Genomic DNA, 23,397 nt, shown 5'->3' with positions numbered 1-23,397 from the left:
TGAGCCCAGCCTTGCCTCCCGTGAGCTGCTCTCCTGGGCACTGCCCCTCTTTGCTCACCACCCAGCTTGCTGCACTGGGTCTGGCTCCTGCAGCACACGCCGGGGCTCCACCCACATCAGGGTCTGCCCCTCTCCAGCCCCGCTGCTTCCCTCTCCCTCCAGCAGCACTGTAGGGCCAGCCCCCCGCTGAGCCTTGGCAATGCCCAGCAAAGCCCAGCCCCCACACTCTGGGCCTGTCTCACCCCCCCTCCCCCCAAGGCTTCTCCTGGGGCTGGGGCATAGGAGAGAACCCCTGCCCTTTGGAGGGAGCCCCAGGGGCTGCTACCCATATGGTAGGGAGAGGAGAGAGGCTCACATCTCAGCACTCCCCATCCCACCTTGATGCTGGTACAGCCTGGTCCCCACCAACACAAACAGCAGGGGACCTCAGCCTGCATGACCACCAGTGGTGGAAGCCCCACAACACCCCTGGGAGCAGGCACACACACACACCTCTCACTGGTGGATGGGGTGGAGGGTGTTCAGTTTTCTCCTAACTTCCCCCCACACCCAAGCCCCCCAGGCAAGCCCCAGAACTGGGCTCCCTGCCCCCTTGAGAGGTCTTGGGCAGAATTAACAGCCACTAAGGCCCCAGGGTGGAAAGAGCCCAGAGCGCAGGGCCAGGGGAGGTGAGGCTTTGCTTTGGGAAAGGGGGTACACCCTGGCCGGGGAAGCTGCTGCTAAGCACACCCCCTGCACCCCAGAGCCCCGCCGGCGCTGCTCCTCCCAGCCCGGGAACGGTTCTTTTATTTTTATTATTAAAAAGAGAGCGCGTGAGAGAGGACAGGAGAGCTTTAACTGCTCGGACCCAGGGAAAATCGGAGCCATCTATAAATAGCTGCCCCCCTGCCTGCCCACCACAGCAGGCCCCTCCCACAGTGCTGGGTCTTAAACAACAGTGTGGGGCCCCTCAGATACAAAACCGGCCCCGGGACAGTGGCGAGGGGCAGGACAGACAGACACAGCAGGATGGGGTGACCCCAGGCCAGGCCTTTCACCCCTCACCACATGGGGGGGTTTGAAACCTACGAAATCCCCCCTCCCCCACCCCCCACAGTCCCCGGCTGGTTTTACAGGTCATGAAGGTTTTGTCCTGGCCTCTCTGGCTGGTGGGTGACGCAGCCTCACTGGGTGGGTGGGACCGGGGTGGCCGTGCTGGGTGGGATGGGGTCCGCCTGCAGAGAGGGACCCTGGTCTGCAGGAGAGAAGGGACAGGTTGCAGCCTTCTTGCTTTGGAGCACACAAGGGGGGGCCTGCGCCCCTCCAGCCTGCCCCCAGCTGCAGCCCAGGGAGCGGGGCAGGTCCTCTCCCTCGCAGCCAGCCAAACGCACGGGGGAGCCGCCACCGGCCGCGGAGGTGCTGGGCAGAGCCGGCCGTAGGCTGCCTCGCCCCCAGCGTGCCCCCGCCGTGTGCACAGGGCCAAGGGTGGCACGGCTGGCCCCCCTCCCCTCCGCTCCAGCTGAGTCTCACCTGGTGCGAGGGCGGCGTTCGGAAGCAGACTGCCCTGCATGGCCGCCACAATGGCGGGGCTCTGGGCAGCTGCCGAGGCCAGTCCCGAGACATGCGGCAGAGCGAGCGGCGGTCCGGAGGTCGTCAGCATGCTAGGGGGCCCAGCGCTAGGCACGGCGGCGGGCAGGTTAGGTGGGGCCAGCATGCTGCACGGGAGGTTACCATGCAGTGGATGAGCGGGCGGGTTAGCAGGGAGGTTAATACTGATGGTGTCTGCTACAGTACTAGCCATGCTAAATGGGACGGACGGAGGCATTCCAAAAGGCAGGGCCGCCGGGAGATTACCGGGCACGCCGGGGTGAGTGCTGGCGCCGACCGTCCCGGGAAGCAGCTGGGAGGAGGGCGGCTGGCCGGGGAACGGAGGCTGGACTGGAGAGACAAATCAGGGACATGGGGTTACAGGTGGCCTGGTGCACTCCCAGCCTTTACGACCCGCTCTAGGGCTGGCCCAAGGCAGAGCCCTTGATGCTGGGAATGCCTGGGATCGCTATGCTGGGAGGGGGCTGACGTCAGGATGGAGGGGCTGACCCCCATAGCAGTGACCCTCTGTGGCTGGCTGCCCCGAGCCCCCCCCGTCTCGTCTACAGGGGCTGTATCCCAGGAGAAGCCAGGAGCTGCTTAAGTCCTTGTAAACGGGCACATCCCCACCAAGGGTGCAGGAAGATCTTGCTCCCTGGCCGCTACTGAACTGCGCTGCACCCCCCGCAGCCCTGAGCAGCCAAGGCCTGTACCCCGAGATGCCTGTCCAAGCACTGTGTGCTGGAGTGCTGATCTCTGCTGCGGCCTGGCGGTGCTGAGCGGCAAGGGAAGCCCTCTCCTCCCCACCTGCGGCAAAGGCACCAGCTGGTGAGTGAGTGGGTTTTGTCTCCAGCAGGGCAGCGAATTCTGCCCATCTGTCCTGAGAACCGGAGCTACCCCTGGCAGGGGTGAAACGCGGCTCAGTTCAGCTCTTGCTGGGCAGACGGAGTTCGGGGTTCAGGTGGGGATTTTTATGCGACGGGCACTGGCCCAGCGCCCCGTGCCCAGCGCCGGAGCCACCTCTCCGCAGTTCTCCCGTGTGGCATTCCCTCCCTGGCTGGCAGAGGGAATCCGCTCAGCTGACAGGCCCCCGTCCTGCGACAAAGTGGTGAACTAACAAACGGGGGAGGCGTGGCCTCAGGACCGCTGTGGTTTGGGGCTGGCTGCCAGCCTGTGAGCCCACTTACCATGAGGGCCGGCAGTGGTTTGAGCCGGTACTGTGTGCGGTGCGGCCGGTACCGCCTGGCCCATCTGCTCTGACTGAGCCAGGCTGGGCGTAGTCGGCATCCCCTGGGCCTGGGCCGCTGGCATGGAGTGGGCAGTTGGCGCTAGGGGAGCCCCGGCGGACGGGAGGGGCTGGGGCTGCTGCTGCTGCTGGTGCATCTGCTGGAAGTGCTGCTGCCGGGCGCGCATCTCGGCGTACTTGAGCTGCTCCATGTGGAAGGCCTGTCTGTCGGCCAGGAGCTGCTGCCTCTGGTACTCCAGCTGCAGAGGGCACCAGCTAGTCACTCCCCACAGGCACGGGGTGGGGCTCTGCCCCTTGCAGGGCTCACCCCGCCCTGAGCAGCCTCCCCCAGCCAACCCCCTTGGCTGCGCACCCTGTATGGATCTCCCCCTTTACTCTGTCCCCCCCGGCCCCTGTGGTCATGATCACCAGGTGGGAGCAGCTGGCCAGGGCTACACCCCCTGTTCCCATGGTGCCGGGACCAGCTTACATTGCAGGGACCGATCCCATCCCCAAGCCTCGTCTGCTGGGACCCAAACGCCCCATGGACACAGATTCCTTCTCCCTGGCCTACCCTAAGGCACCGGTCGCGCTGCTGCGACTCGCTGAAGAGCTGCCGCACCCCCCCAGAGGTGGCTGCACCTCCGTTGGGGGGGCAGCTGGGCTGAGAGCTGGCCCCGGGCTGCGCTCACCGCCTCTCGCTCCCGGTCCATGATGGTCTCCAGCTCCTCGAAGTGGCGCAGCTTGATCTCCAGCTTCTTCATCTGGGTCTCCACCAGCAGGGCCACCAGGGACTTGATCTTGCGCTCCTCCACCGCAGCCAGGTGCTGCACGGGGCGAGGGTTGGAGCGGGGCAGTTAGGGCTCTGCCACCTGCAGCTCAGAACCGCCACCGGGGCAGGAGACACCAGCCAGCCAGGGACAAAGGCAGGGAGCCACCGGGGCTGGAGGAGCCTGGGCACTTTCACGGCACTCATCTGTCCCCCGGCATTTGAAGTGGTTCGGGCAGGGGTGGGGGGGCTGGGAGCCAGGACTCCTGAGTTCTGTCCCCAGCACTGGGAGCAGAGTGGGGTCTGGTGACAGTGGGGGGGGGGCTGGGAGCCAGGACTCCTGGGTTCTGTCCCCAGCACTGGGAGCAGAGTGGGGTCTGGTGACGGTGGGGGGGGCTGGGAGCCAGGACTCCTGGGTTCTGTCCCCAGCACTGGGAGCAGAGTGGGGTCTGGTGACGGTGGGGGGGCTGGGAGCCAGGACTCCTGGGTTCTGTCCCTGGCTCTGGGAAGGGAGTGAGTTATAGGAGTGGGGCCCTTTTCATCCTTGGTAGTTGCACTCTGAGTCAGTATCTCCACCCAGCCCGGTGCTGGGGTCGCAGTGGGGGTGAGGCTGGCCCTGGCCCCCCACCTTGGCTTTCACAGCAGCAGCAGCCAGGGCAGCAGCGGCTGCGGTGGACAGGTTCCCTTCGCCGATGTCTCTCTCCACCTTGGTCTTCCTCTCAGCCTCGGCCTCGGCCAAGTCCTTGGGCACCTCCTCCTGGCCCTCCCGGGGATCCTTCTCCTTCTCCAGCTCGGCTGGCGCAAGGGCAGAGAGATGCACATGTGGGGAAAGAGGGTGGGGGGTCAGGGCCATGCATGGGGGGAATGCAGGCCTGGTGCCAGGAAAGCAGGGCCATTTCTCGCAGTGGGGCGAGGGCTGCACTGCCGAGATGGGGGAGCAGAAGGGGACCCCTCCCCGCAGCAACTCTGCCCATGTTCCTCACCCACAGCTCCTGCTTCCCCCTCCCTGGGCCCCCAACTCTGCCAGTGCCCCTCGCCCTTGACCCGGAGCCCCTGCCAGCCCAGCCCTTGGCCCCCAGCTCTGGTCTCCTGAGCACGGGCGGCTAGCTTGACCAGCCTGGGGAGGCTCCCTGGCACACTCACCCACGCTGTCCCCGTCGCCCTTCTCCGACTCCTTCTCGCTGTCGCCCTCTTTGCCTTTCTCCTCCTCCTTCTTGGGGCCCTCGCTCAGCTTCTCCTTCACGTCGTCCTCTGTGGGGCCTTCTCGGGGCTCCTGGATGGGAGGGGGGGGGGGCAGGGTGGGACGGAGGCCAAGGTGCCCTGCACACTGCAGGAGAGAACCCCCTGCTGCCACTGGGCTCCCACAGGACCAACCCCTATGGAGAGGACGTGGGGCGGCAGGTGGGAAGCTGGGACCCAGACGTTTGCTCCACCTCACCCCATCCCAGCCCTGCCCCAGCTCCACAAACCAAGGGGGAGGGCGAGCTCCCGGCCTGGCTAAACGTCCTTCCGACCTGCCCCCCCCATCTCCCGTACCTTCAGCTCCTTCTTCTCCTCCGAGGGCTGAGATTCGGCCCGTGTCTCGTCAGTGCCGCTCTCCTCTGGGGCGGGGGGCAGAGATGGGAGTCAGCGTGTGACAGCAAGGCACTCGCCCGCTGGGCCGTCACAGCCATGGAGGGGGAGCACCAGTGGCTGGGGGGGTTACCTGGGGCGCAGCTTGGGGGTCCAGTTAAGCCTTGGATGCTTGGAGACCCAGCAGGCAGGGGCTGGAGGGGAGGGGAGTGCTGGGACCCTGACCCACTGGGCTGAGACCCAGCAAACTTATTTCACAGACATGACACGGCAGCAAATCTCAGCGCCTGGCTCAGCTGCTTTAGGCTCATGCCAGGGCTACAGCCCACGGGCAGACCCGGCTCAGGCTCCCAGACCAGCTGGGCGGGGCGGGGGTGTGCCAGAGCACAGGCTGCAGGCCCCCGGAGTCCATCTACTCTGCTGGAGTTAGGCTCTCCTCACAGCAGAGACGGGGCTGGTACCAGCCACCTGCCATCCTGGCCAGGTTTGAACCCGTGTCACCACGAGGGAAAAGGCCCTGTGGCCCCTTCCCTGAATGCATGGCCCAGGCTGGCCCCCTTAGAGGGCAAAGCCCCACGTCCCACCCTCTAGAGGCGGCAGGCTCTTGGCTGGCTCTTGGACCCGCTGGGGTCTCGCGTGTGGAGGGGGAGGCAGTGGTGTCGGCAGGGTCCCTCCCCCCTGAGCCAGCCGATGGAAGGTGAGCCCTGTGGCTCCTCACCCTTCACAGGCGCCGCGCCCAGAGCCTCACTTGCCCCCCTCACCGATTCTCTCTGGCTCGTCAGACGTGGTCCCCGCGATCCCGCTGCTCTCCAGCCCAAAGGCCGGGTCTGCCTTGCCCGTCACCTTGGCTGCCTCCTCCACCTTGCGGACATGAGCTTCCACCAGCGCCGTGGGCACTTCCTCCTTCATCTTGGAGAACTCCTCTGCCAAGCAGAGCCTGGGTCAGCGTGCCGGCAACGCCCACGAGGCGGGCACTGCCCAGCTGCCACTGCCCCAGGGGCAGCCATGGGGAGGAACAGATGGACCGGGCGGGCTCCGGGAGAGGCCGTCTCAAGCCCCACCCAAGCAGCGGGGAGCTCAGCAGGGCCTCCTCGGGACTGAGCCAGGGCAGCTCTGCTGGGCGCAGGCCGGTGACCCCGCTGGCACGGGGGCGGATGGGGCAGCCACCCAGCTGGGGCTGAGCGGGGCGCCAGGCCTTACCGAGTGCTGACTTGGCGGCTGCCGAGGCCACGCGGGGGTCCACGACGGAGGCCAGAAAGGCCACGGTGCTCATGACGGGGTTGCCTGACTGGCTGAAGGGGATGGGCTGGTAGGCCAGGGGCCCAAGCGAGGCCTCCGAGTCCTCCAGGTAGGGGTCCTCGATGGGCAGGCGCAGGAAGTGCAGGATACACTCGTCCTGGGTGCGGCTGCCCACATGCTCCGACACCTTGTTCCAGTCGTCCTTGTACATCTCCAGGGCCTGGGGGGAGACAGGCAGCCAGAGGGGCAGCTTGGCTGGCGCCAGCCCAGCACCACAGCTCCTCCCCGAGGCCCCTCCTCACTCACCTCCAGCAGCAGCAGCGTCTCCTGCTCCGTCCACTCCCGCGTGGCGCTGGCAGCGGCTTTGCTCTGCAGGAAAAGGAGGGCTGGTGAGAGGGGCGAGGGTGGCCAGGGACAGGCCCCGGGGGAACCACCGCTGCCCAGGCCTACCTTGGAGGGGACGTTCTTTTTGCTGTACATGTCCGTGCGCAGGCCGAAGTTCTGCAGGTCCGTGGGCTTCTCCTTGCCCTTGTCAGGGAAGCTGAGCATCTGCTGGGAGGCCGAGGTCTGCTGTGCAGAGGAGAGGGGGTGGTGAGCCGGGCGAGGCCCCACGCAGATCTGGCTGCTGCTCCCGGGTCAGGGAAGCAGGGAGGGTTTTGCCCTCAGCTAGTGACCGGGTGGGGGTGGGGGTGCACACGAAGCCCGGGAAGAAGGGGAGTTTAGATGGCTCATCTCCAGGGGCGGGAAGTGGTTCTAGGCTGCAGGCAGCGCTCCCTGCGAGCTGGGTGCTGGGTCAGCTGACGAGCAGAGCGCCGGCAGCCCGTCTCTGCTGGTGCTGCACCCCTCCACATGCCTTATTCTGCCCAAGGAGGGAGAAAACGAGAGGGAGGCCTGGCTGCAGGGCAGGGGCAGAAATTCCTTCCTGACCCGCTATGGACTCAGCCCCTGGAGGCTGAGGACCCCCCACCCCTGCCAAACGCAGCCGGCCTAACTCTGCACCTCCCATGCTGCTGAGCTCCGCAGCTCTGCAGGATATGCTGAGGAATCCACACGTTCTCCCTCCCCAGCTCCTGCCAGCCTCCCCACAGGGCCAGGGCCATCCCACCCAGAGGCCCCAGGCCGGAGAGGTGGAGCGGGACAGGCTATCAGGTACCTCTGGGTCGTGGAGTGGGGACTCAGGTTGCTGCCCTGCACAAGCCCTGGTAGTCCCCAGGCTCAAGCCACTCAAGGGCTTTGGGCAAGGGGTGGGGAGGGAGCAGAAGCTGGGGGCAGGGGTGGTAGCATGGGGCGCCACAGCCCTCGGGACGGCCCAGCCACTCGCCGTCTCCCCCAGCACAGCCTGCACCTACCAGCTCAGGCTTCCCCTTCACCGCCTCTGGGACCAGGTCCTCGATTTCTTTGCTCTTGCGGCCAGCCTTTGCGTCTGCATCACTCTGGCGCCCCTGAGGATGCAGGCAGGCTGACACCGAGTGCACCCACGCCCCAGACAGAATAGACCCCAGGGTGCCGCTCTGCCACCCAGGCCCCCTCTGGGCGCCGCTCTCCCACCCACGCCTCTTTCAGGGTGCTCCCCAGAGCGCCGCTCTCCCGCCTGCCACACCGAGACAGCCAGCTGCAGGCCCCAGGCACAGCACAGCAGCTGATGAAGTCAGCCATGGGTCCCCCACTCCAGCAGGGGCAAAGATCCCAGGGGCAGAAGGCCCAGAGCCTCCCAGGGACAGCCAGGCCTGTTTCACTCCCTTCACTCTCTGGCTCTACCTGGGGCGTCTTGGGCTGCAGTGGCACCAGCCCGGAGGGGGTGTCGGCCAGAACATGGAAGTGCGACGTGGGAGGGGGGCCCATGGGGGTCGGCCGGCTCTCCGCATCCACCTGATAGTTGATCAGCCCCCACTGCTCCAGGAAGGCATGGACCCTGCAGAGGGCAGCGGATCAGACCCGGTCACAGCCCCACAGATCGGCCCCCAGCTGTGCTGCGAATGCAGGGTGCCAGCCAGGCCTCTCCCCCAGTGCGAACGGGGCTGGGCCAGGTGGCTCAGCCCTGCAGCCCAGAGTGTGGTCCATGGCCGGCTCTCCCCTAAGATGCCTCAGCCCGGGGCGTGCTGGCCAGATGGCTGTCCCCATGCCACCCTCCGCCCCAGCTCCAGTGCCCGGCCTGGCAGCTGCTCCACTCCCAACCCACCGCATGATGGCGCAGACATCCCCAGCCAGATTCCTGCGGCAGGCGGTCGAGGTCAGGTACTCCTGGGGGTTGAGCCGGTAGGTGTCAATCATGAAGTTGCGATAAGCCAGGTATCTGGGAAGCGGGGGGAGGTTAGCAAGCAGGAGGCCGGCCTGACCCCAACTGTGCTCTCCTGCCTGGCTGCACTCTGAACCCCAGGGCTCAATGACAGATTTCACACTGCCCAGGGTGGCGGATGTGGGGGATGCAATATGAAACCCTGGGGGCAAGTATCACAATCCCCTCACTTGGCAGGGGAAACTGAGGCACACAGGCAAAGTGATGTGGCGAGTTAGTGGCAAAGATCAGACCTCAGAAGTGCTTGCTCCTGGTCCTCCCCCAACTCGAACCACCAAACCAGGAACAGAACTGAGCCCTGACTCCTGCTTGTCTCCTCACCCCTCTGCTGCTCCAGCACGCTGGGAAGTCTCAGGCCAGCAGCTTTTACCTGGCTTGGGCCTCCATGGGGATTGCAGCCCCCAGCACACAACACTCCAGCAGACCCCCAGAACTGCTCACCCAGTAGGCTCAGCCCCTGCCCCACCCGCATCACACCCACCCTGGCCTCGGGCGACACCCCTCTCGGCAGCCCGCCCCACAGCAGGAAAGGGCTAACAGCAGTAGACAGGCGGGGCCACACACAGAGCCCCGGAAGGCTAACGGACAGGGGGAGCCGCCTTACATCTCGGGGGTCTTGGATTTGTTCTTGCCATTGAAGAACTCAGGCAGGGCTCTGCGCTCGATGGCGTGGACGCTGCAGAAAAAGCACACGCTGGGGCATCAGCTCCGTGGGGCTCAGAACAGGGGGTGCAGGGGAGAGCCCCCCCCAGTACCTGTTGTAGTCGAACCAGGCGGCGTAGCTGGGGATGATGATGTGGTGAGTCTGCTCCGTCACATTGTCCTCGTGCAGATCCGGGTTTTTGGCCTGCTCCCCTTTGTTCCCTGCACTGTTCTCCTCCTCGTCCTGGAGCCAGACAGTGCCAGGTGGGCGGGGGTGCCCCACAGGCTCGCCACAGCCGGGCTGGCCCGGCACAGCCCTGGGGCTCCCGGAGTGCTCACCCGGTGGGACACCGGCAAAGGGACTTCAGAGCCCTGCGTGGTGCCTTGCGACCCAGGTGCCCCAACAGAGACCTGGCCAGCTCCCGGTGCGTGGCACGCTGCCGGTCCAGCCGCATCACCGGGAAGGTGGCAGTTCCTGGGCCAGGTGCGTGTGAAAGCCGCCACCGCGCCGGGAGCAAGGGAGGGGACAGGGACTGCTGCGTTTGCCAAGTCATGGCAGCCGTGCTGGCGTCTGCCCAAGCTGACCTTGGCTGCAAGGGAGGAGGGCGGAAGGGGGCGCAGGCTGTGGAGAGGCCCCTGCGGCCCCACCCTCCAGGCTCACCTTGCCGGCGGTCTCCATGCTCTCGTCCTCTGGCTCGTCTGGAAGGGAACGGCAGACGGAATGGTGATCGGGGGCCAAGCGGGGAAGGGAACGACCCTCCCCACCCACCCCAGGGGCACAGGTACAGCCAGGCTGTCTCTCTCAGCTGCCGGGGCAGAGAACGAGCCATTGCCCCGCTTGGCAGGGCACACCCAGCGGTGCCTGGGGCGCCTGTTCTGACCCCGGCAGGGCTGCGTCTCCTTGCTAACAGGTGAGGGACGCTCGGGGCTCCTTACCCAGGTCGGTCATGGTGCCGCCCTTCACAGGCGCAGACTCCGAGTCCTTCTTGGTGCTCACTGGAAAAGGGGGAGCGCTTTACTGGGAGCCCCTTGATCTTGGATACGCTCCCCTTCCCAACCCCCCCACTCCCGCCTCCCCAGCACAGCAGCTGCCCCAGGCCCAGGCAGGAAACGCTCCCCACCCCCACCTCTCCCAGCAGGGGGCGCTGTGGGGTGTGACACAGGCACCCTGGCTGGGGGTCCCCGCCAGCCCAGCCCAGCCACAGCCCCTGCCAGCAGGTGGCGCTGCAAGGTGCGGGGGGGGGGCGGGGGGAGAATGTGGGGGGAGCTCCTGGCTCCTCCAGTCCTCTCTGCCCCAGAAGCAGCCCTGGAAGGCTTGAGGCAGGAGCACAGCTGGGGGAACGCTGCCGGCCTCTCCCAGGGGGGCTTTGGGCTCCCCAGCAGGCCGTGGCCCAGACCTATTTTCGGCAGTGTGACCTCCTCCACGTTGGGCACGGGGGAGGGCTCGTCCATGTCCTTCGTCAGGTCCTCCTGCTCCTCCTCACGGTGGCCACGCTTCGACTTGGTGTAGGGGGTCGATGGGCTGCAGGGGAGGAGAAGCCCCATAGGCCCCATTGCCGATGGCTGCAGCGATACTGGACAACCTGCCACGGTGCAGCCCCCCGGCCTCCCTCTGAGCCGCCCAGCCCCGGGCGGGCACTGCCCAGCACACAGCAGCGGCAGCCAGGACCCCTTTGCTGAGAGGGGCTGGAGCAAGCATTGCCCCGGCTTGAGGTGGGGGGCACCAGCCACACCCCCAGCGCCGAACCCGGGCGGGATGTGCACGGGCTGGAGAGAGAGGCTCTGCCCCCCCTCACCCTTTCTTGGCGTTCTTCTTCTTGGCTTCCGGGGTGGGGGACGGTGAGCGCTTCCTCTTCTTGTAGTTCCCGCCCTTCTTGTCCCGCCGGTCCGAGTCGGGGCTGTTCACCTGGGGGCAAATGAGGTCATGGGGGTGGAGAAAAAGAGGCGCCGATGGGGGCAGATTGCCAGGCCAGAAGGGACCCCTGTGACCAGTCCGCCCTAGAGAACGCAGGCCACAGCCCTGCCCCCTGCCATTCTGGAGAGCAGAGCTCTGGGGCTCAGAACGGCTGGCGCTGGAGAATCCGCTGAGATCCCCAGAAATGGGGCCAGCCGCTAACGACCCTCCCCCATCACAGACGAGCGCCGTATTTCCGGGCTGGACCGACTCGCCTCACCTTCCAGCCCCTGGCTCGCCCAAGATCTCTCTGCTCCGCCCACCAGCCTCTAAGCAAAATGGTCCTCCCCATGCCAGGACCAGCAGATTGGGAGTGAGTCACTGCAGCTGTCTGACAGGCTACGCAGGGCGGGCTCTCAGACCCATTCACCATTGGCAGAACCTCTGCAACTGGGCCATGGCATTCTGGAATGGGGACCCCCGGGGGCGTACAGTGGTTCCACCAGTGCCACAGACGGAGCTCACGCTGTCCTTTGCCACCCTACGTGCACAGTGGTGAGATGGCCGAGTCCACCCTTCGACGCTGGGACAGGTGCACAGCCCAGGAGTCCTGACAACCAGGCGCTCCTCTATCCATCAGAGCCTTCCCAGAGCAGAGAGCAGAACCCAGGATCTTGGATGCCCACCCACTGTGCTCTAATGTCTAGTTCCCACTCCCCTCCCGGAGCCAGCAACAAGCCCTGAGAGGTGCTTACTTCATCCGTTAGTGTCTTGGCAGAGATCTTCTTCCTGCGAGAGACGGGGCTCTTCTCGTCAGTCACCTCGTAGTCCTCTTCGTTCATCCACTCGTTGAAGGTGTCTGTGTCGAGGATCCACTTGGCATGGACCTGCAGGGGTGGGAAGGGCCCAGCTCCGCAGGGCGAGTGGTTGGGAAGAAAAGGATCACTCCCCTCCCACTGGAGCCACGGGGGAGAGAACCCCCCAACAGCTTTGGGGGGACATTTGGGAGGTAGGTGATTAAGACACCCCAGCTGGGGGAGGGCCAACGAGGTTCTGTCAGGAAGCCAAGCCAGACTAGTAGAGCACACGTGCAGAGAGCCGCTACTGTCCACTGTGTGGGCCCGCGGTCATGCCCCAGGCCTCGACTCCCTGCCCCCCACCCCCCATGGCCAGCTGTGGGCCAGCCCAGCTGGGTGTACCCAAGTCACAGCAAAGGGAGTCCTGTTACCTTCCGCGGCTTCTCAGGAGTGGGCGCATCCTCAACAGCAGCTTCGATTTCGCTGGCTGGGATCCAGGTGTCATAGCTGTAGGGCGGAATGTAGGGAGTGTGGGGGGGCTGTGTCCCCCCCCATGCCTGCACGCACCATGTGCTGGAGGGGATCATGTGCACCTCCTCTCAGTACACCCCAACGCAGCCCGGCCCTCTGCCCTGCGACACGGGCAGGGCGGGACATGGTGGGCCTGTGGCCGATCAGATGCAGCTTCCAAGAGACCCACACAAAGACCAAAGGGCACAAAGTGAACGAGAACGTGCAAACCCAGCTCTCGGATGATGGGTCTGGAGAAGCTGCCCCAGGGCCCACCCCCGTCCTTTCCCACTCACCTGTCCGGGAAGTAGCCCCAGTGCAGAAGGACCTGCTTGTCTCTCTTCATGACAGGTCGGACCCACTCTTCTGCGAGGGACACAGAGAGTGAGAGGCCCCTGAGGGCAGCGCAGGCAACGGCCCAGCGCCTCCGGATGCGACTGACACCCATGTGATCACCTAAGAGCGCAGCCTCCTCCCCTACAGACCTGCCGGCCCATGGGGACAAGGGCCATGGACAGAGCAGCCGCCCTCCGGCGCTCCAGGACAGGAAGCAACCAGCAGAGTCCTGTGCCCCGGGGAAGTGACGCATGGAGACACATCGGAATTGCACAGCCAGAGCCCTCCACCAGGACTCATTGGTGCTGACTTGGGGGCAGAGCTACCCTTAAAGAGCCACCTGCTCCCGCCCACAGGCTCAGCCCAGCTGCTCACCCCGGCTGGCTCCACAGCCCTTTGCTGGCAGGTCTCTAAATTGTTTTCCTACCAAAAGCAAATGCCTGCAGGGCCCCGTTCCCGGCATGCAGCCTGGGTCCGACCCTGCTCTGTGGGCCCCAGGCAGGCAGTTGCCCCGTCACAGACAGAGCCCTCCATCCCGGTCACACTCCCACTCCTCCACAGAGGGAGCCTCCATCCCAGTCAGCCGTCAATGCTAGCCTCTGATGTGGCCTGAGCCAAGCCCTGGAAAAGCCAACAGGAGCCCTTCCAGTCACTGCACTGGCAGCTGGATCAGACCCAGACCCACCCCCGGGGGCACAGAAGCCAGGAGCTGGGGGAGCGCGCTGCCGCCTCACCCTCCTCCAGGTTGCTGGGGACAGGGAAGACGACATGGGAGGCGTTGTTCCTGTCCTCGGTGACTGTCCCCTGAAAGGAGTTTAAAGCGGCACATCAGAGGCAAGCAGCAAACGGAGGCTGGGCTGGGTTGGGCCGGGCCAGGCACTTCCAGCAGCTGGGAGAGACGGAGACGCCATCCTTGGGGCAGATAAGGCACAAGTGCCCACGAAGCACCAGCCTCCACCCAGCCTGAAACCACCCCACAGGCGCCCACCTACCTGGTGCCGCTTGATAATGTCTTTCAGCTTGCTCAGCAGCTTGGGCTCGATGTCTGGGTGCAGGAAGATGTTAGGCCGGGCCAGGCAGTTGTTCTGAAGGAGGAAGAGGGGAGCAGTGAGTGCTGGGTGGGACACAGAACGGCTTCCAGGAAGGGGTGGGGGAACCGGGCCAGTTACCTGCACCAAGGATTTCTCGATGGTCATGAACATTTCCACGTTGCGATCCATCCGCGAAGGGTTCTGGAAATCGAAACGCCGCCTTATTGGGAAAAAAAGAGCAACACTCCTGAAAGCTGCAGCTCACGCCTCCTGGCCCCGCCCCCTTTCCCCTCCTGCCTGGGCCTGGGGGTGGGACAGGAGCAGACCTCCTGCCTGGATCCAACATCTGAGCCGTGGGGCAATGCCCTGGGAAGGGGCTTCACACCCTGAGTGGGGCAGGGCTCTGCATGCTGGCTGCAGGGAGTGGGCAGGAGCCTTCCCTTGAGGATTGCGCAAGGGGGGAGCCCTGGTCTGCAGCCATGGCGCGGCACCTGCTTACTGCAGCAGCGGGTACTTGGAAGTGGGCCCTGGACCGTGTACTTCCCCACCGAGCCGCTGCTTGTCGGTCGCATTGCACCACCCTGCTGCTAGGGGCTGGCCACGGGGGGCACAATACATCTCAGCTGGTTACTGAATCCCCTCCCCAAATCCACACCTCCCACTAACATCAGGGCTGGGCACCCTCTCCCAGGCTGCTCTGACCCCAAGTTTACAAGAACCAAGTCAGGCCCCTTGACGGTCCGTAACGCAGGAGCAGGGCTAGCTCAGTGCTTTGAGCATTAGCCTGCTAGACCCACGGCTGTGAGCTCAACCCCTGATGGGGTCATTTAGGGATCTGCGGCAAATAAATTAAAGAAAAAAGTGACAGTGCTTGGTCCTGCCAAGGGAGCAGGGACTGGACTCCATGACCTCCCAAGGTCCCCCCCAGCCCTATGAGATGCATATCTCTGTATATATTATACTATACTGGTTGGCTCTCCTGCCCACCGGAGCTCTGGGGACCGCTGCCCTGGGAAGGTCCGGCGGGGCACAAGACCAGCATGCCCCTCCCCTCAGCCCCAAGGGAGGTGGAAGACAAGCGGGTGGGGCAGAGGGCAGCTCACCATCCTTGGTCGCTCTTGAACTTATAGGCTGCGGCAAGGATGTGGCACAGGGAGCCTCCAGCTTTGAAATCCAAGAAGCATTTTATCTGCAACAGAAGGGGAGGCGCAGGCAGGAGGGAGGGTGAGCCTCGGGCTGAGGTCAGCAACCAAAACAGTAGCAAGAGCCATTTCTTCCAATTTGTTAAAAAACCTCAATAATTCACGAGTCACGATGCACATCAACACAAGCTGGCCTCCAACAACAACAACAAACCAACCAGACTCTTTGCAACCCCTGTTCTGAGACCAGTACGGGCACAGCGGTTTTCAGCGCGACACATGTTTACTGCGAGACCTTCCCCAACTTCTTACACCCTATTTTCTCATGGTTTTACGCGTTTGTGCCACTGCCTTCCTGACTTTCGCTACCGAAACTTCTCTCCGGAGGATGCCGGGGGAGTTATCCAATATTTTGAGATCACGTTGTTTGCTACTGTGACGCAAGTTGTTTAACGTTGGGCTTTTGGATGTTCAGCGTTTATCCAACATAATCAGAGAGTTTTGATTTCTTAGCAATTATAGCATCAAGAACCACAAAGTCGTCCTTACAGGGCCACAGGTTGCAGTCCCCTGGCCTAGGGAGAAGAGGAAGGCCGGAGAGGTTACAGGGCCTGAGCTGTCTCTCGTGGAGCGAAGGGGGAACTCCCAAGCCATACGCCTGCTCCTGGAAAGCTGCCTCTCTCCCAGCACCTCCAGGAAAGGACACACTCCCTGGCTCCATGTGTGCTCTCAGCCAGCATGGATTTCACCGGTGGACATGCCCCCCCCACGCCGGATGCCAGGGAGCAGGCTCTCATGCTCTGGCAGCCCTCCTCCAGGGGTGTGAGCAGATGGGCTGCCCCCCGCAGCTCCCAACACTCACAGGCAACTTGGTGAGTGGCGCGTTGCTGACGTGTTTGCCGAAAACCTCCTCCTGGAACTGCAGCAGCTGCACCACCAGGCTGGAGAGGGACTTGTTGGTGGGAGGCTCCGCCTGAATGTACTGTGGGAAGAGCAAGGATGGGTGGGGCTGTTACACGCTGTACCCGACGGCCAATGCAGGATCGGACTCCCCATCTCCTGGCTGGCCTGGACACCAGGCGGGGAGGCAGATCAGCAGCAGGGACGGACCATGAGCAGGGCAATGCTGCACCCAGCATTCAGGTTCTCCCTCCCCCCGCTGTCTGCCTGGATTGGAACCCGAACCCACCGCAGGCTCTGCTGTGCTGGAGCTGGACAGACCCTTCTCCTGACTGACACCCCTGCTCAGGAGAATGCCCAGGCCCTGAAAGGGAAAGCAACTTGCCCAAGGTCCCACAGCAGCGCAGGAGCCCAGCCCGGGCCAGAGCCCAGCTCTCCCAAATCACATCCAAAGAACATCCAGCCAGGCCGTTCCGCAATGGGAACCAGGCTGCCCAGCACAGGAGAACGGCCCTGAAAACAGATGACACCTCTTGTGGCCAGGCCAGTCCAGCCCCCAGCAGTCCAAGATCTGAGGTGGTGAGTAGCAGTAGGTTTGTGGCCTCTTTGGTCCTAATAATGAGCTGTGGACACGTTCAATAGTCAGAGGAACAGGCCTTGTGGCAGGGAGTTCCCCAGACTAACTGCGCCTGTGTGTAAACTTCTTTCCTTCAGTTCTTCCAGGCACATCCCTGCAGGACTCCCCTTTGCCCTTGCCCCACCTGCCCGGCGTCTCAATCCCACACGGCGCAGCACCGACATCTGCCACAGCTCCCTTCTTCCCGCTCTCGTCCTCGTCCTCGGGGGCCTTTGGGCTGCTTAATTTTACAGGACCAGGTGCTCTGGGGTTCACAGAGCCGACAGCACCTCAGATGTTCAGCAGCCAAATGCCTTTGACGACCTGGGCCTTAATTCCTATACTGGCCTGGTCCATCCACTGCTGTACACCATCTGAAGCCCCGAGTCCTCCTTGGAGTCAGCTGGGCCAAGCGCCTTAACGCCAGGGAGAAGGGGCATGCCTATGAAATCCCAGGGCCCCCTTGCATAGCCCCAGCTGAGGCTCTGGCCCGACCTGGAGGGAAGGAGCTGAGGGGATCACTGGCTATGGTTTCTCCTCTCCTTGGGGTAACTCTGGTCACACCTTGTGTGTCTTGTTTGAACAGAGGCAGGAATGGGGACTTGGCCCTGGGGTCTGTACGGGAAACCAGACTCCCAGGAAACAAATAAGCAGATCCTATGGGCCAGTCCATCTTCAAGGCACTTTGCCAAGGCCCCTTCCCTGAGGAGGATGGTCCAAGTGGGCAGGGCGAGGGACAAGAACTTGGCTCACCAGGGTCCTGTCTTTTCCCTGGCCAGCGGAATGGCCTTTCCTTCAACTTTCGCTGGGCTGGTTTCTCCCCCAGCCTTTTGTCTTGCCTGTGCCTCTCTTAACCCCCCCACATTACCACAATAATCCGCATTGAGAAGCTGGGCTTGTTGCAGACTCGGGGGCGACCCAGAGCGAAGGCCCTGGGGGGGCTGCAGCTGTGTGGAGGTGACGGAACGAGGAGCAATGGGCTCAAGCAGCACTGGCGAAACCCTAAGCTGGATATGACGGGAAACGATTTGACGCAGCGAAGCACTGGGATGGGGTCCCGAGGGAGGTGGGACGATCTCCAGCCTCCAGGGGTGACGTCCCCCTGTGACAAAGCCCTGGCTGGGATGACTGAGTTGGGGCTGGCGCTGCTTTGGGCCGGGGGCTGCACTTGGAAGGGACCTCAGGAGGTCCTCAACCCCTGATCTTCTCGGGTGCTACCGAGCGGAGCCCGGGGAGCCGGGCACCTCGCCCCACGGGCATGGGCGCGCCTGCAGCGGTGACTGACATTCAGCGGGCAGCCTGGCGCGTGGCCACCCGCCCATGTGCCGAAGACGGGCAGGGGAGGGCAGGAGCCGCCAGGTGCGTGAGAGGCCACGAGAGACGAGGGCAATTAAGCTGCTGGCAGGAGCGCAGCCCGCGGGGGCGGGAGAAGGCCGGTTCCCAGGGAGAGGGGAGGTCAGGTCACAGCCAGGAGCCGTCTGGTGACTCAGCCTCCGGCCCGGCGCAGGTCAAAGGGGAGCGCCCGGGACCCGGGGCGCCCCACGCGGCGCGCACGAGCAGGGGCTGGAGGGGGCGGCCGGCAGGCGGCTGCACGAGCGGGACCCACAGGAAAAGGCTCTTTGCAGCCCAGGGCCACAGCAGCGGGCGCCGGGGAGGGACCCAGGCGGGGACCCCCCCCCAGCCCGGGCCCCTTTGCAGCTGCGGGCTCTGGCGCGGCCCCGGCCCCGGCGGCAGCGGCCGCAGACGGGGCGGCTGGGGAGGGCGCACGCAGGGGACCGGAGGGAGCCGCCCCAACTCGCCGGGGGGCAGAGCCGGGGGGGAGCGCAGGGCGGGGGCAGCGCGGGCGGCCCAGGGGACCCCGCGCCCCTTCCCGGGCAGGTGCAGCGGAGCGGGGCGCGAGCCCCCCCCGAGTATGGGGCGGGGGCCGGACCCGACGCGCTGGGAGGGGGTCGGCCGGGGGGGGGCTGAGCGCCGGGGGGGGGCAGGCGAGGGGGTAACAGGAGCCAGCGGGGGGAGGGGGGACCCGGGGGCCCCGGTACCTTCTTGTAGTTCTTGCCCAGCCAGAGCCGCGCGCTGTCGAACTGCCCCACCGTGTCCGCGGCCTCGTAGTACTTGACGTTGGGGCCGCCGTCCTTCTTCCGCACCGCCATCTTCCGCCGCGCCGCGCCGCCCGCCGCAGCCCCACAGCGCCCCCTGCCGCCCGCCTCAGCCCACAGCCCCACAGCGCCCCCTGCCGCCCGCCGCCCGGCGCCGCAGCCCCACAGCGCCCCCTGCCGCCCGCCGCCCGGCGCCGCAGCCCCACAGCGCCCCCTGCCGCCCGCCTCAGCCCACAGCCCCACAGCGCCCCCTGCCGCCCGCCGCCCGGCGCCGCAGCCCCACAGCGCCCCCTGCTGCCCGCCACAGCCCCACAGCGCCCCCTGCCGCCCGCCGCCCGGCACCGCAGCCCCACAGCGCCCCCTGCCGCCCGCCGCAGCCCATGGCGCCGCCCGCCGCATCCCCACAGCGCCCCCTGCCTCCCGCTTCAGCCCACAGCCCCACAGCGCCCCCTGCCGCCCGCCTCAGTCCACAGCCCCACAGCGCCCCCTGCCGCCCGCCGCAGCCCATGGCGCCGCCCGCCGCATCCCCACGGCGCCCCCTGCCGCCCGCTTCAGCCCACAGCCCCACAGCGCCGCCCGCCGCCGCATCCCCACAGCGCCCCCTGCCGCCCGCCTCAGCCCACAGCGCCCCCTGCCGCCCGCCGCAGCCCATGGCGCCGCCCGCCGCATCCCCACGGCGCCCCCTGCCGCCCGCTTCAGCCCACAGCCCCACAGCGCCGCCCGCCGCCGCCTCCCCACAGCGCCCCCTGCCGCCCGCCTCAGCCCACAGCGCCACCGGCCGCCGCAGCCCCACAGCGCCCCCTGCCGGCAGCCTCAGCCCACAGCACCGCCCGCCGCCGCCCCACAGCGCCCCCTGCCGCCCGCCGCAGCCCCCAGCGCCCCCTGCCCCCGCCGCAGCCCACAGCGCCGCCCCCCCACCTCCCCACAGCGCCCCCTGCCGGCCGTCGCCTCAGCCCCACAGCGCCCCCTGCCGCCCGCCTCAGCCTCACGCCCCTCCCCTGCCAGCCCATCGCCCGCCGGAGAGGGGCCGGGGAAGGTGAAATATGAGGCTCCCTGGGGGCTCTGGAGGTCCCGTGGGGAGGTGGTTGTGGGGCGGGGGGGCCTGAGCGGGTTGGGGGAAAGGGGGCTGTGGAGGTGCCAGGGGAGGAAGGACAGGGGCTGTGGGGCGCGTGGGGGAGGCCGTGGCGGACCCTGCGGGGTGGGGGAGGGGAGCGTGGACAGTGGGGGGAGGTCGCTGCCGCACTCCGGGAGCCGGTCCCGAGTTCCTCCTCTCCCCCGCCGGCAGCCGGTCTAGGCGGAGCTCGGCGCAGCCCCGGCCGAGTGTCACGGTGGCCGAGTGGTTAAGGCGTTGGACTCGAAATCCAATGGGGTTTCCCCGCACAGGTTCGAATCCTGTCCGTGACGACGGCTCATTTTTATGGGGGGGGCCCCCCGGGCGCTAAACCCCCTTTTACTCAACCCCTTCCCGCGGTGGGGAGTGCGGGGGGGACGGGAGGCAGCTTTTCGACCGGCGTCGCGGCGGGGGCGCAGATCCGGTGTGGCTGCATTTACCGGGAGACAGAGGGCGGCGCTACGGTCCGGGAGGCATGGGGGGGGGGCGGCTGGGCGGGGCTACAGAGCCGGATGGGGGGGCACGTCTGGAGTAGGGGGCCAGGGAGACAGCTGCACGTGCGCGGGAGAGATCTGCAGAAGTGGTTTGGGGGGGCGCTTGTGGCGGGGATGAGACTGTTCCCAGGGTGGGCTGGAAATGCTTTGCCGGGCGGGGGCGGGACAGGCCAAGTGTGGGGCCGTTCAGCACTGGGGGGAACAAGCCCCTCTTCGCGGGGGGCGGGGGTCAGGGGGCTACAGCCGGAGTTACAAAGGCTTTTTTCTCTGGGAACCATCACCCCACACCTAGTGGGGACTTGCCAGGCTGCACAGGAAAGGGGACCTGCCGAACACCTGCGCCCCTCCAGCTCCCCCTGGGCTCCCCTGGGAAGAGGGGCTCCCACCACTGCAGCACACAGAGGTGGGGGGGGCAGATGAACCACCCCCAAATGGCTCCTTTCTAGCCCCTGGCCAGTGTTAGCAAAGGGCTGTTTCTAGTCTCCAACAGGCCCCCACAGAGACTAGGCTGCCCCACACTGAATGGGACCCGTTGCAGCATGGGCCGAACCCCACCTTTCCACGTCCGTCTGCAGACAGAACTGGCCCAGGGCTTTCGGTAGCAAGTGCACAAAGATAATCTGGCCCCCCAGCCCAGTGCCGTGCAGATGGCACAGAGGGGTAACTGGGGAGAACTTGCCCACCACCAGGCCCTGGGTTGGGAACGGGCACCAGGCTGGCCATCCACATGCCCCAGCCAGCCCCTTCCCCCACCCCAGGGTTCTGGCACAGCAGGATGGGCGCTGAGCTGCCCCAGGGCATGCAGGGCTGAGGCAGAGCACGGGACAGGCAGCTGCCAGGACAGGCCCTCACCCCAACTGCTGACCAGCGGTTCTCACGCTGCCCCGCTGGTCAGTCACTCGCTGCCCTGCAGCCGTGGGACCAGACAGCAGGCAAGTGGCTGGGGAAAAGGGGAGGGAGAAACAAGCCACTTCCCCCACCTCCTGTGTCACCACAGCAGCTGGAAACCCTGACAGCCCTCAGAGGTGCAGATGCCCCTGAGCCTGCCTCCTGCCCACTGACCATCCACATCAGCCCAAGCCAGGGCAGGGGGGGCGGAAACTGAGGCTCGCAAAGGTGCCCAGGGCAGGGGCAGAGCTAGGGCTCTGGAAGCTGGACTGGGTCTCCCCCTCCTTTCTTCTGGAGCTAGAAGTGGGCTGAACACCCCCACTCTCGCCTCCCCCAACCCCGGCTGCCAGGACGGGAGGCGGGAGCGGCATAAGACTTGAATCATTCGGCCCTTTGCAGCACGGCCCAGCCCAGCCCCAGCCGGTTAAAATCCATTAGAAAAACGTTCCCTGGAGGCTGGGCACTTGGGTGGCCGATGGGAGAGAGCCCATTGTCGCCCAGCTATTACAGAGCAGCTCCAGTGCCAGTCGTGGCAGGGGTGCACGGCCACACAGCCTCTGAGGCACTTAAGACCTTGTCCTGCCATGCCTGGCCAAGGCTAGCGGGACTGGAGGAGGGGAAGGATGGAACAAGCAGCTGGTCTGCAGCTGTCTGGGCGGGATCAGGAGCATCAGGCGCTGGCAGGGAAGGCAGTTCTGCTGCTTTCCTGAGCAGGCGTTGCTGCAGGGAAGGGCCCCTCAAGGCTAAGGCTGAGAAAACACAGCCAGAGTCACTTCTGGTCCTGGGCCGGCCCGATGCATCTCCGGAGACCCATAACTCGGGCTGCGATTCCACCATGGCCGAGATGCCGAACCTGCTGCCGTGAGCCTGGCGCAGCCTTACAGGCCTTGGGACAGCACACGGGGGCCAAGGCCAGGGCCCCAGTGCCAAGCCCTGTGGAGTTGCTGGATGCTGCTTAAGCAGCTGCTGTGCAGGCTCCACCCCAGCAGGGGAAGGGAGACTAAGGGCTTGGCCCCAACCTTGGAACTCGGGAACACCAGGCCAGGCAGCAGCTGGAGTAAAGCGGGAGCGACAGAGTGCAGGAAGGCAGCATTTAGCACAGCCTCTGCCCCCGGCCCCCAAGGCAGTGCAGACAGGCCTGAGGCCCAGCGGGGGATCTCATGCCCTGCTGAGGGTAGCAGCCCGTCCGGCCGAAGGCGCCAGGAGCAGCAGGCCTCGGGGCCTCTGACTGCGAGAAAATCACCCAGAGCAACTCAAGTGGGGCAGGAGGGTTAAGACTTTGCACGTCAAGCCACACTTCCAGCATCGATTGTGGGGACAGATGCCGTCACGGATGGAGAACGGTGCTGCAAAGGAACAAGGTCACTCCTGCCGTACCCCTGAGGGGACAGTGGCCGGGGGAAGCCTGGCCAGACTCCTCCTAGCTCCTACTTTTCTGGGGGTTGTTACACATTTCGGCTGTGTTGGCCCCAGAGCCGCTGCAGCGCCCAGGACAGCAAGGCTGGGAGTGGGCCAGCAGTCGCCAGCAGTGGAGCGCTTGGGCAGCTGCCCAGCTGATTACCAGAGCTCCCACGGCCTGCAGCACGTCTCTACTGGTGGGGCACATCGGCATCTGCCTCAGGGTGCGTAACATTTATCCCCCCTGCAGGCAGAAAACATTTGAGAACCCTGTAGTCAACTACAAGGCGCTGGCCTAAGTCCGAGCCCCACCCAGGGCCGCCCAGCAGAGCAGGTGGCAAGGTCCGACCTCCTCCCTGTACACGTGCAGTGCCTGCCACAGTGGGGACATTTGAAACACCCTGTTGGACTGAGCAGGGGAACTCTGCTGTCTCAGGCTCCCTGCAAACCCAGGCAGCGCCCGGTGGCACTTCTGGTCAGGGGCTCCGGCTTTCTTTGTGAACGTCTAGGTAGGTCAGTCACAGCTTTGGAGAACAGCTGCGACCGCCCCCCCCCCCGCCAACCCTCCCTGGTTTGGGTGTGGGTGGGGAAGGGGGCACTCTGCAAGCCCAGCTGCTGTCACCTCAGAAATCAAGCCTGGGAGAGAACACACGGCAAGGAACGCCCAGGGCAGAAGAGCACAGCCGACCGGGCAGTGGCGATACAGATGGGTGAGGAGCAGCCAGCTGGGTGGCTACCACAGGCACAGCTCTAGCTGGGTCAGGCATCACGTGAGGGTGATGGTCTCTGTGCCCAGTACGTTCACTGCTGCCCATCAGCTGGCCCGGGAGAGACTTCCCAAGGAGTGCGTCAAAAGCGTCAGGCCAGGGCCAGGT

At 65.6% G+C, this 23,397-nt stretch overlaps 1 protein-coding gene and 1 non-coding gene across 4 annotated transcripts; one reads left to right on the top strand and one right to left on the bottom strand.

Moving 5' to 3' along the window:
- Window positions 1–768: 768 nt before the first annotated feature.
- SMARCC2 (SWI/SNF related BAF chromatin remodeling complex subunit C2) lies at window positions 769–18,703 on the bottom strand. Of its 3 annotated transcripts, none has more exons than XM_074979850.1 (29): window positions 18,575–18,703; window positions 15,882–16,001; window positions 14,981–15,066; window positions 14,016–14,097; window positions 13,839–13,931; window positions 13,581–13,650; window positions 12,807–12,876; window positions 12,432–12,507; window positions 11,959–12,090; window positions 11,106–11,215; window positions 10,707–10,831; window positions 10,246–10,305; window positions 9,971–10,008; window positions 9,423–9,553; window positions 9,272–9,343; window positions 8,551–8,664; window positions 8,130–8,283; window positions 7,721–7,813; window positions 6,822–6,941; window positions 6,678–6,740; window positions 6,333–6,591; window positions 5,894–6,055; window positions 5,097–5,161; window positions 4,704–4,833; window positions 4,189–4,355; window positions 3,484–3,618; window positions 2,754–3,051; window positions 1,510–1,917; window positions 769–1,234 (listed from the first exon to the last, which is right to left on the bottom strand). In XM_074979850.1, the coding sequence occupies exons 1-29, from the start codon at window positions 18,683–18,685 to the stop codon at window positions 1,164–1,166; spliced, it is 3,615 nt and encodes a 1,204-aa protein (XP_074835951.1). In that variant the 5' UTR covers window positions 18,686–18,703; the 3' UTR covers window positions 769–1,163. The 3 variants fall into 3 exon arrangements, with proteins under 3 accessions (XP_074835951.1, XP_074835953.1, XP_074835952.1); XM_074979852.1 differs by having other exon boundaries at window positions 1,834–1,917; XM_074979851.1 differs by having other exon boundaries at window positions 6,822–6,938.
- Window positions 18,704–19,953: 1,250 nt separating this feature from the next.
- TRNAS-CGA (transfer RNA serine (anticodon CGA)) lies at window positions 19,954–20,035 on the top strand. The gene has a single exon. It is a non-coding gene; the product is annotated as a tRNA-Ser (tRNA).
- Window positions 20,036–23,397: the final 3,362 nt, after the last annotated feature.

Source organism: Carettochelys insculpta, chromosome 29 (genome assembly GCF_033958435.1).
Source record: "Carettochelys insculpta isolate YL-2023 chromosome 29, ASM3395843v1, whole genome shotgun sequence".
Taxonomy (NCBI): Eukaryota; Metazoa; Chordata; order Testudines; family Carettochelyidae; genus Carettochelys; species Carettochelys insculpta.
Note: the sequence above shows the minus strand (reverse complement) of the source record. Positions and strands in the feature narration are given on the sequence as shown.

Coding starts and splice junctions, on each gene's coding strand:
- SMARCC2 (XM_074979850.1), bottom strand. CDS start 18,685: ATGGCGGTGCGGAAGAAGGACGGCGGCCCCAACGTCAAGTACTACGAG. Junction 13,932..14,015: donor TCGAGAAATCCTTGGTGCAG/GTAACTGGCCCG, acceptor TTCCTCCTTCAG/AACAACTGCCTGGCCCGGCC. Junction 12,091..12,431: donor CTCCTGAGAAGCCGCGGAAG/GTAACAGGACTC, acceptor CCACCCCTGCAG/GTCCATGCCAAGTGGATCCT.